The 11640-nt window shown below is 42.4% G+C and overlaps 1 protein-coding gene across 1 annotated transcript in view; it reads right to left on the reverse strand.

Annotated features, from left to right (window-relative positions):
• The window catches only part of iqsec2b (IQ motif and Sec7 domain ArfGEF 2b), a 49412-nt gene extending 38480 nt beyond the window's left edge, over positions 1-10932 (reverse strand). The window contains exon 1 of the mRNA XM_032545844.1: positions 9271-10932. Coding sequence (XP_032401735.1) covers positions 9271-9722 — 452 coding nt within the window. The 5' untranslated portion in view covers positions 9723-10932. The remainder of the gene's footprint in view (positions 1-9270) is intronic.
• Positions 10933-11640: the final 708 nt, after the last annotated feature.

Consider the following 11640-nt stretch of genomic DNA (forward strand, 5'->3'; position numbering starts at 1 on the left):
CGCGGTCGATAGTCGACTGCAGAGGCTGGGGAGCCGCAGAAAGGCAGGTACAGAAATGTAATATTACAACCGTCTGGAGGCCTGCGGTACAGTTTCCACAGCAACTATACTTTGTCTCTCACAGCATCATTCTGACTCCAAGAACATTGCACTTACAGTGGAAAGATTTACATCACAGCTATTCACTTGTTTTCTCACTATTTGTGGCTAATGGTACCAGCAAGCAGATGGGAAATGAAAGTCTATATAGGCGAAGGCATACTGGCCTTCAGTAATTTACTGCCTGAGATTGTGAAAGTGAGCAAATTCCCAAGGGATCTTTATTCAATCTGTCTGCGTAAATTAAATCTTCCAATTCTGCCGTATTTTGTCAGCAGAATCTGCCAGGAAACTGTTTTTAAAAAATGTGTGAAACCTGCTTGGTTTTGACATCTCTAAAACGTGACACCATTCTGACAAACCATGTCAGACTACGACCCGCGGCGCTCCACAGAACCCATCTGGATTTACACTCAGCATGCAGAATTTAAAATGCATTTGTGCATCATGCGTAAAACTCGTAAAACCATCTGCAGGGAAGCTGGAGGAACGTCGGCCGCTCTGAGAAGAAGATGAAGAAGAAGTGTCAGAGTAAGACGCTAAATATAAACACAAAAATATGATTTTGATTTCTTTTCCACACACAGTGTGAATTCACCAACACTCATTTCACTAGAAGGCAAAAAAAAGCACCACCCACATGCAGCTTCCTCCTACACACACACACACACACTCATAAATTACATATCTATCATTTAAATTTATGTCAAAATAAGCTGCACCTTTACGGCACTGCTGCAGAATTAAATTGAGAACTTTTCTTAAACAGCTGCAGTTTCTCCTTTAAAAAAAGTCATGGCAGTTTTACAGAAAGCAGATTCTCCCTTCACATCGCTCGCTGTGTTTGGATGAGGTCAGAAAAAGCTCAGCTGAGCTTGCCCACACATTTCGCCCGAGGCCAGTTCATCCCTCCTAAGTTTTATCTTTGCTATGGAAATTTGTAAAACACAAGTCAGCAGCAGCAGCAGCAGCAGCAGCAGCTGCTGCAAGCCCAAACTGCTGCATGGTTTGCACCAGGAACGAATATTCAACAAATGAGGGGTTAAAAAATAAAAACGAAGAAGAAGAAGGGACAAAGCTCAGAGGTGAAGAGAAAGAGAATAGCACAAAAGTAATTTTTGCAGCTTCTCTGAGTCATATCTGCAGCAGTGGGAAACAGAACCAGCGAGGGGGAGAGAGTGAGTGTACTTACGTGGGTATGTGTGAGAGAAAGAGTGTGAGAGATAGACGGGGTGGAGCGGAGTGGAAAGGGGACGGGGGGTTACATGTTGAGGAGCTACTGAGCTCCTTCTGAGAAAGAAAACCCATTACGGTTCCCCAGCTTCATGAAACAAAATTAACGTCTATTTTGGTGAGAGAGGAGCCTGGAGTGGGGGAAAGATGGAGACACAAACACCTTCTCGGCGCTCTGTGGAGCTCCCACTGTGGCAGTGGGTGAGAAAAAGACACACGTCCTTTTTGTTGCTCTTCCTTCTCTGCATTACGTAACAACTCTTCCCTGAGTAATGCTGTCGAGACCTCCAGCGGTCCCTGCCTCTCATCCTGTGAGCTGCGTGACAAGCTACATGTATGTAGCATGCAGTCCCTCCCCCACTTCACAGCCCACTTCACGCTGCACTGCAGGGTCATTTCAGCTGCAAAGCAACAGCCAGACCCAGGTGGAATATTCTGCAACCACTAGAAGAGATCCACAGCAGAGAGTGTCATTGCTACGCTAGTAAAGCTCTTGAGCCAGATGTGGACAGATTTGCTAGCAAAGCGTGGTAGAGATAAACGTTTTACTTCTGCAGAGGTAAAACCTCACATTGAAATCCAATTTGTAGATTTATTCTGTGGGGGAAATGTCTCACGTTGAGGAATATTTGTTCCCAGAATCACAACTGTTGGCAGTAGAGCAGCACTCAGGGTGTTTTTACACCTGATAGTCCAGAAGATTCAGTTCCGATTTTGGACCAAAACTAAAAGCAGCAAGCAACAAGACGTCCTGAATGATCGGCAACATCACATGTTTATTTTACGGTGTTTTCACACCTGACAGTCCGGTAGACTCGGTTCAGTTGGTTGCAACATTTGTTGCGTTTCACTTTCACACTGCACTGTGTCAAACGATCCAAACTAACACTTAGTTCTCATGTGACGTCACACTTCCAGGAACTTTGTAACCGACGGCCATCTTGGTAGCCAGTTGCTATGGAGTTGCTATGACAACAACAAACAAGCCACAAGCTTAGAACTAGCTCTCCTTTTGTTCCTATTTAGCTCATAAACGACATGTGTCAAACACAAGGCCCGGGGGCCATATATGGTCCGCCATAGCTTCTTATGTGGCCCTAAAGACTCCAGATGTGCTTAAATATTGTTTTATTAATCAAATCAAAGTGTTTACTGTGAAATTACATCAGTCAATACTTGTAATTTTACTGCGATTGTGAAAATTAACGCAAAATCAACAAATCGCATAATTTTTTGGGCTTGTGCATAACAGAGTTTAATGAAAAATTTCCAGAAAAAATGTCAAAAACATTGGTTTTAAGTGATGCCAACTCCCACCTGCAGGTGGCAGCGTATTTTACTCCTGCACTTATTTATGAATCATAAACAGCCAGATTATACCTAAGCACAAATATTACAACAGTTCTTGCAAATATTTTTAAATTAGCACCAGAAAAGGTTTGATTCTTATTGCAAAAAAAAAAAGAAAAAGAAAATAAGTGAAATTCTGGAGAGACTGATCGATGTGAAAAGAAGTCCAGATTTATTTCATTTTCATTTCATTATCAAATGCAGACATATCAAACCATTTGTTAATCGGGTTTATTGATACGTTCTGGCACAACCAGAACCAGATGTTAGGAACATCCGTGATTTTAATGTGTCCCAAAATGAAAATGCGTTTCTTGCCCCTGCCATAAAACAAGGACAACTATAACTGAATTACAATTTTTGAGAACTCTGCCCACCTCTGTGTAAAGCTAAGATAAATATCAGTGACATTTATTGTTGTACTTATTGCCAATTCTTTAAATCAAGATTAAAACCGTCCTATTTAGAGTTGATTTTGAATCATGATAAATGTAAGTACATATTTAACGCGTATTGATCATTTTAACGACGGCGGCACCTATAAAGTAATGTTTCACTGCAAACACACAAAATATTACCAAGTATTTTTGGTCTTCTTCTAGTAGTATAAACTGTGAAAAATGTTCAATCTGTCAATGGAAATAGTGGTTTTTCTTCAGTATTAAGAAATTATTGACTTAGAATAAGCTCCAATAAGTTACTTGTATGTTAGTTTTGTCTTATTTCAAGTGTACTAAGATATTTGCACTAGAAACTAGAGCAAAATTACTTGGTAATATTTTGTGTTTTTGCAGTGCTGTTATTAATTTTCACAACTGTTCACTACATGATGTGTTTATAATGTTTTTACAGCACTTTGAGCTGCCATGTTGCTGAAATAAACGTCAGTGAATGATGCTGTCACCATTGAATGTATGTAAATTTTTACACATTTACCAGAGGAGCAGCTTCATCTGACAGATATGCTCCCAAAATAACAACAACAAAACATCAACCGTGCAGCTTCCCGTGGGCCTGAGCTTGACGTTGAATATTGTTCCTGCCGCCGTTGAGAGCCGGAGAGGGACGAAACGGGGGCAGCGTTTGGGACAGCTGCTTGTGGCGCACCGCTGGGAGAAACAAGAGGAGGCAACTTTGTTTTGCTGCAGCTTCGACATGGATGACTAACAAAACGGAGACGAGTTACTCAGCCTGAAAGAAAAGAAAAGAAAAAATGGAGGGCTGTGCGCGAGTCGAGGAGGCCAAAACTAATTGGAGAAACAAAACAAAAGCGGGATCTCAGAGCTTCGCGCTCTCCCTGCCTTGCTTACAGCCTGTTGACAGATGGCGGATCAGTGTGTGTGTTCCACCTTTTCTCTTTCAGTCCGGCGCATGCTGAGGGAGGTCACCCAGTCACTGGCCTCCTCTCCCTGTCATCTTTCCCCCACTTCCACTTCATCCTTCTGCCTCCTCCCCAAATCTGAGCCTCAATTAGACAGTCAGAGGCAGCGGAGGACGGAGAAGTGTGTGTTTATCTCAGATCCATTATTAGAGGAGAGCGGATTGTCACTGACCAGAGCCAGCAGGCCCGATTGGATGAGGCTGAGTCACAGCCAGACAGGGACAATATGGCTCCAAAGGCGCGACTCTTTATTAAATGCGACACTCCATATGATGCGCTTGTCTGAGCCTGGATCCAAAGTCGGCCACAACCGCTACGGGCAATTAGACAGGGGAGGATCAGCAAGATCTACATTAGCTATTCATCACTGCATTTAACACCCACATAAATAACTAATATGTGCTTCTGTCTAATGACTAAGTCCACTCCAGGGGGACGGCAGGGAAGCAGTCGGCTCTGATCAATCAGGGATTTGGGTAAACCTGAGTCAATCACCGCCAAGCGGATCGGGACCATAAGAAAACAGAATCCAGCTCCAACTGCGGAGACGGTTTTCTGGATGCAGAAGTGCACACTTAGGAGTGTGTTTTACTTAGGAGTGTGTTTTACTTAGGAGTGTGTTTTACTGTGCACCCCTTCACATGAATTCCTGCCTACTCACAAAGCTGAATGCTTGCAGAACAAAAGCCGACTGAGTGCGTGGTTAAGAAAAAGCAAGGACAGATGCTCTCCCTGTGTGCCAAAGCTGTGTGTGTGCGCAGCAATCTGGCTTCAGGTTAGCTGTAAGTTGGACATTTTTTTTTTTAAAAAAAAACAAACAAAAAAACGATAAAAGAAAACCTGCAGTGCCAGTGTTGGGTAGCACAGATAAACAGAACACCGGCATCAGTAAAGATGTGTAAAAAGGCCTTAAAGTAACTCCTCTTAATGCGGTGGCAAACTTCAACACTGAAAAATTTACAAAATCTAATCTTGACGTCCTTTTCTTGGGGAAATTATTGCCTGGCCCAAACATCCTTCTAAAACCATTTTAAAAATTATCACATTTTGCACATTTTTGTCTCAACTGTTTCTAAAAACAGAAGCTTCTTTTTAAAAAATTAGTTAATGTTTTTTTTGGTGTCTGGAAAATGAGCCCTTTATAAAACCTCACAATTGTCACAAAGACTGACACTGACCCGTTACCTAGCAACCCCAGCGGAGCTCCAGCTGGATGGATGGGAGGGAGGGATTGATTTGTAGTTCCCGTCTCCCACACAGCACTTATACATCAAATACTTAAATTAATGTTTTTCGTTTGCTTTTAAAAACATCAACAGCCCAACAGTTCCTGTTTCTGTTGTTTTCCTGTCAGCCCTCCTTCCAGCCTCCAGTGAGAAGCTGAAGAGTTTAATTGAACGAGGAACAAAGGAGTTCTTTAGTTTTTTGATCTGAGGATTACCGCTGTATTCACTTTACAATGGCTGCTGGAAAAGACAAGTGCTTTGTTGTTGACTTACCATCCAGAAACCACTTGCTGCATTCTTGTTGGTTGTGCGGGAGGCCATACAAATGCTTTTCAAACATGTACAGCTGTGTAATTGCACATCAGCAGCAGCTTATTTGGATTTAAAGTGACAGAGACCCTAAAACATTTTATTCTGAAAGGAGCTCAAAATAGGCAGAACTGACAAGACTAAAATCTCATCATCCAAGAACAAATATGTACAAAAAAAAGTAATGAACAAGCTTTGAATAGGCCGCAGACTTATCCTGACCTGTTAACGGAAGCATAGTAGGTCACCTTTAAGTTTATATGTTGAGTTAGAACGTCTAATTATTAATCCACTTTGTTTCTCTGGGTTGTAAATATCACATAAAACATTCACGTCACCTACTGGCCACCTGGCTGGATCCTTATTTATCTAATATGCGTCAAGGTAATGGAAGAAAAAACAGCTTCAAGGCTCACTGTTAGAGAACAGCAGCAATGGGCGGCAGTTTCCATAGCAACCAATCAAAGCCTTTTCTGTTCAACTATTACAAACGCAGACATGTTGAATCAGCTAAACTTTAACTGGAGTCATGTGTTTTTGTGGGAGGACACAACAAATTAGATTTTTGACAACAAAAGCTCCAGTTTGGAGGAAAATATTCTCACGCCTGCTGTTAAACACAGTGGATGACCTGTGATGCTGTGGGCCTCCGTAGAGACGTCAATAACTCTTCAAAACAACAGGAGCCTTTTGAATACAAATCTGGCCAACTTTTCCAGAACATCTGGTCAAAAAAAAAAAAACGGGAATGGTTCCAATTGGGCACAAATTCAATCAATCGAGGTAATCCAGTAATCCAGCCAGAACTTGGATGATACTTTGGGCCACAAAAAAGAAAATGAATGTCCTAAAGGGCCAGTTGTGGCAGGATGCATTGATAAAACCCATGAAAAAACTGTTAAAATATCAACATCTTTTCACACGGATCAGTCACTCTGAGATTTTGCAATTGTTTTGTGGTCCTAACTTAGAAATATTCGCAAGGAATTTGCGATATTTGTGCATATGTATGATAGTAAATGTGACCTTTGTCACTTTCCATGTCAATCCCAGACTGTAACCTGACATCAAGTCAGCCTGAGGCCGCAGAGAAGTAGAAGTAAGAGACACTGCCACCTGCAGTTTGGAGTTAGCATCGCTTAAATCCAAAGTTTTTAAACAAGTTTCCAATAAACTCACAATTATGAATTAGCGTGAAAAAAAACCCAGAGAAAAACTGATTTGATTTGATTGATAAAATAATCAGAAGAACTGGCATACGTGTCAAACTAAAGGCTCGGGGGCTAAATACGGCCCGCGATAGCTTTTAATGTGGCCCTCTAGACTCTAAAGGGAGACATAATTAGAACAGTCAAGATAATACTCTGCTTAAATATTATTTTATCATTCAATTCAATCCAGTTTTTATCTGTTTGCTGCCAAATTACATCAATCAGTTCCTCCAATTTCTTATGAATTATTGAGGAAATAGATGCAAAAAAATAAAATAAAATCAACAATTTCCAGCACTTTTTCACACTAAAGCATAATTATGAATTTATTCCAGATTCTTGTCAAAAATTGTGAAAAATATTGGCTCTACCTGATTGTTTACTACCATCTGCAGGTGGCAGTATTTCTTACTTCTACTAAATATTATAATCCATAATAAGTGCAAATATTTCTAAATTACTACCACAAACACTTTTTTCTTGCAAAAGTTCTCAGTTTCATGCTCAAAAAGTAGTTTTGAAGCAGCTTTATGAATAAATTATGTCCAGTTGGTGCTATGGGAGCCAAAAGTCTAACAGTTTTCTGTTATTGTGTAATTGCTAAACCTTTATAAGTCATAACCTCTATTTCCAGTCTGTTGTTTAGCCAATCTAGTTAAAGGTTTGGTGTGAATTCAAAGTTGTAATAATTTGTTTTTTTGTGGTACTACTGCCTTTCCATCATCTCAAACCAGTCTCTCTCCTCTGACGCCAATAACACATTTTTGTTCAATCCAAATAAGTGCCATTAATTGGATATTTTTCCATTTTGAGAGGAATGTTTGTGTGGATCAGCCGTTTCTGAAGTACTGGTACCAACAACAATACTACACTCAAAGTCTGATTAATGACGTTTGAACTTCAGCAAGTTGATGCACTGAGTTGCTGTCATGAGATTTAGCTGTTTATATATATATATTTTAAGTTATCAACCGTAAATCTTAAAACGGCTCAAAATAGTATCATGTTTTCATCCAGTTAACTTTTCCATTATTCTAAAAATATAGAAAAAAAAGTCCCAGAAGTGTCTTTGCTGAACTTTTCTTCAACAGAATATTGTTCACACCTACACACACAGGGATGTCAGACATTATTCTACCATTTAAAAATCACCTTGGGCTTTTAACAATTTACCCACAATCCTCCAGTACTGAGTTAATTTTCTCATGGTGCTGCATTAAAATGCCCCCACTGAGATCCAGTGCTTTAATGTGAGGATTATCACCAATGACAAGAAAGGTTGGTGCCTTTCCCTGCCCGTCAGACTGAGGGTTTACCATGGAAATGTTCTGTCAGAGCGGAGATATTCTGGAGACTGCGGCCAGTCAGGGTGTTTTTCTCTCACAGGCTGGTAGACTCGGTTCTACCAAAATTTGATTCATTTGATACATTTTTAGCTGGTGAGGTTTGCTTTCTCGCTGCACTGGTTCAAATGAACCAAACCAGTTGAACAAAATGTTCCCCTCCTTGCCTGTGGTGGCGCTGCACCAAGAAGCACTTAAGAAGCAGCAGAAAAACCTTTAAAGAAAACACAGAGCGCAACTTCCTTCTTCACAAACGTAAACAAAAATGAAGTAGCATCAGATTTTGGCAGTTGTAGGATTTCTCATGTCTTTGGTAAAACTGAAGACAAGGTAAAGCTAAACTGTGATTGTTTTGGTCTGAGAAGACCCTGTGCTGTAGTTCACTTCCTGCTTTTGGTGCAGTTTGCATGCACATATGCTTCAGACTAAACATGGCTGGTGTAAAATGTTTTCATCAACTGAGGCACTTTGAGGCTGTTTTCACACCTGATCGTCCAGCAGACTCGGTTTGATTGGAGACCAGAATTACAACATTTGTTAAATTTTTAGTTGGGTGGCTCACTTTCAAATTCTGTTGTCAAATTAACCAAACTAATTGAATAACCTGTTTCCCTCCTCGTCTGTGGGGGCGCTGCACCAAGAACTACTGAAGGAAACAACATAAAAACCTCCAAAGAAGACATGAGTGCAACTTCCTTCTACACAAAATGCAAACAAAATTAGAGTGGCGTCAGATTTTAGTGGTTGTAGGATTTCTCTTTTGTCTTAGCCAAAAGATCATAACCCATTTCTCCTGCTAGCGCTGCACTCGCGTTTGTTTTGGTTGTATTTACCCAGAATGCCCAGTGCTACAGTTCACCTCCTGCTTTTGGAGTGGTCTCCAGTTCACTCGCCTTTCACATTTGCATTCGAACCGCACCAGAGTTCACTTTAACCGAAGCGAGACCAAAGCGGATCAGAGTTCACGCCTCCCAAAACGAACTGGACTTTCTAGACAAACGAACTAGAGTTCAGTTAAAGCGGACTGAACATGGCTGGTGTGAATGCAGCCCAAGTTAGATCATCCTGATTAGTCTACAGAGAAGAGAAAATGAGGCGCCTGTGTTTGGTGGACTTACTTCCTGCGTGCGCTGGAGCTGGTGTTGGTGTCTGTGCTGTCAGTGCGTTCCAGCCGGTCCCGGTCCGTGTTGGAGGAACCGCAGGAAAGGCCTCGCGTCAGTCTAGCGTGGCTCCTCCGCTCCCTGCTGGGCCCTGGAGTTGTGGCTGATCCAGATGTCACCTGAGGCGTTGAGGTGCCACCACTCCCGCTGCAGCCCCCGCCACCGCCTGGTTGGACCGGAAGGGTCAGAGGCGGGCTGTGGTTGTGGTTCTGCTCTGGGGTGTCGGACCTCTGTGGGCCATGCTCCAGCCTCAGGTCCTGGTTTTCCTGACTGACCCGGTCCAGCTGGCCCTCCAGCTCCTCAATGCGCCGGCGCTGCGTCTCGAGGAGCTTGGCCTGGCTCTCGATGATGTTGTTGAGCTCCAGTAGGTACTCCACGGCCCGGTTGGGGCTCTCCGGGTTGGACTCCATGGTGGGAGCCTTCCCCTTGGTGTGTGTGAACACCACCAGCTGGAGTTTCGCCTCCACCCTCCCCACCAGCCCTGATGAGTTGGGGGGAGGGAGGGCCCAAGAAAGTCTCTGCTGAAGTTTAACTATTTACCTTTGGTATTCAGAGACAGAAAGTCACAAAGGTGAAGGGACTGAGAGTTTCAGAATGACTACATATCCCTAAGGATGAGCATTATAGCATGTTACACCATGAAGAGTGTTCAAAGCTCAAAATGAAGCTCAGGACGCTGGTGATAGTCTGGTTTCCTGAAGTTGTAGTCATTTTGACTCCACCATAGAGAAGGTCAAGAGTTTGAGACATCATGATTCACAATTTACAGATAAAACATGAAAAACAACAAGAGATCATCCGGTGGAGGGAGAAACAAGGGTAACTAATGACTAACAAGGATTTCTGGTTTTTAGGTTTTCTGACAGATTTAAAAAGAGATCATCAAGTTACACCATTAATAGCTTTAATGGTATCAGTTTTTACTAAATTATAAATATGGGTAAAAAGCACACTTCTTGGACAGACAGGGGAAGGGGGTTGGGGAAAGTGGTGCGGGTTGTTTTTTTTTTACCAATTTCTTATCAGGCGCTGTCAATCATTACATAACAGAGAAAAATCAGCTCCCTCCCACGTTGAGTGTCCCCGCAGTACATCTTCTCCGCTTTCAACCCATGATTTAAAAATGTCTTCAAAGCGCAAGAAGTACGCAGACTTAGATTGGGAAGTTCATCCTGGGAGTCCAGATCCTCTCCCCCCAACAGGTCCGAGCAAAAAAGGAAAACAAACCCCAAAATACTACATCCCGGGGTTTTTAAATGCAAATCCAAAACTGAGCGTCTCTGGTCTTTTCCTCCACTTTCCCTCCAGATTAAGCATTAACGCACAAGTTGTTGCCTTAAAGGGGAATAAAAAAACCTACCTGGACTATTTTCATGGTCCAAATCCTAAAACTGCACTTCTGTGTTTGCAGCCTTCGCTGCTGATATAAATTGGGTCTAAAGAGTTCACCAAGCCGCTTTTCTTACTTATGTGCTCTTCAGCTGCTTCAGGTTCTCGGTCTGTGCAGAAGTGAGGTGGTGATGATGCTTTTCCTCTCAGCAGGCGAGGAGGCAGAGAGGTTTCTCTGTTTGCGCGTCTCATAAGCAGGGAAAACAGCGTTTGGCTTCTCCACAGGAGCGCGTCTCCGTCAGGTTTTCACACGGAACATAATGAACATCCGGTAGGGACTTTCACAATAAAATACAACCTGGCAGGGGCACACTGAAATTATGATTTCACTGATTAAACTGCAGCCATAGGCTCACACTGCAGCTTGAAGTGACCCAAATCCGATTGTTTGTAAAATCGGATTTTTCTTTTTCTTTGGCGCGGTCGAGCTTCCGACTTGTACGTTATCTCCGGTGTGAACGTCAAACAACCTGGAAGTGTTCCGCATGCGCACTGAAGGGCGCGATAACGTCACACGGACAGCGTGTGACGTTATCATGTTCCAGTTTTTATATGCCAACTGCCATAAAAAAGAAAGTGCTCTTTGTTTAAAGTCAACAAAACATCTGATGCATACTCAAATCTGGAAGTTGGCGGTAATGAACGTTAAGCTGTTTCCAACCACCATAAAATAGAAGAAGAAGAAGAAGACGCAGTGCTCAGTGTTTGCGGAAGTAAATATGTATGCTAACGGTGTAGCATAGCTTACGCTTTTAAAGTTGTTGTCCCACCGGAGCCAGCATATTAACAGCTTAAGCCTCGTTATTGTCCGCCATGTTGTTGTTTTTCCTCCCTCTTGCGCGTGTCAGGGCGCAGAGTAGTGACGTTGGTCGCGTGTCAACGCGAACTGACCGTTAAGATTCAGGTCACATTTGAAAAGGTCGGATACCCAAGCAGCCT

The sequence above is a fragment of the Xiphophorus hellerii genome, chromosome 1 (genome assembly GCF_003331165.1).
Source record: "Xiphophorus hellerii strain 12219 chromosome 1, Xiphophorus_hellerii-4.1, whole genome shotgun sequence".
Classification (NCBI taxonomy): domain Eukaryota; kingdom Metazoa; phylum Chordata; class Actinopteri; order Cyprinodontiformes; family Poeciliidae; genus Xiphophorus; species Xiphophorus hellerii.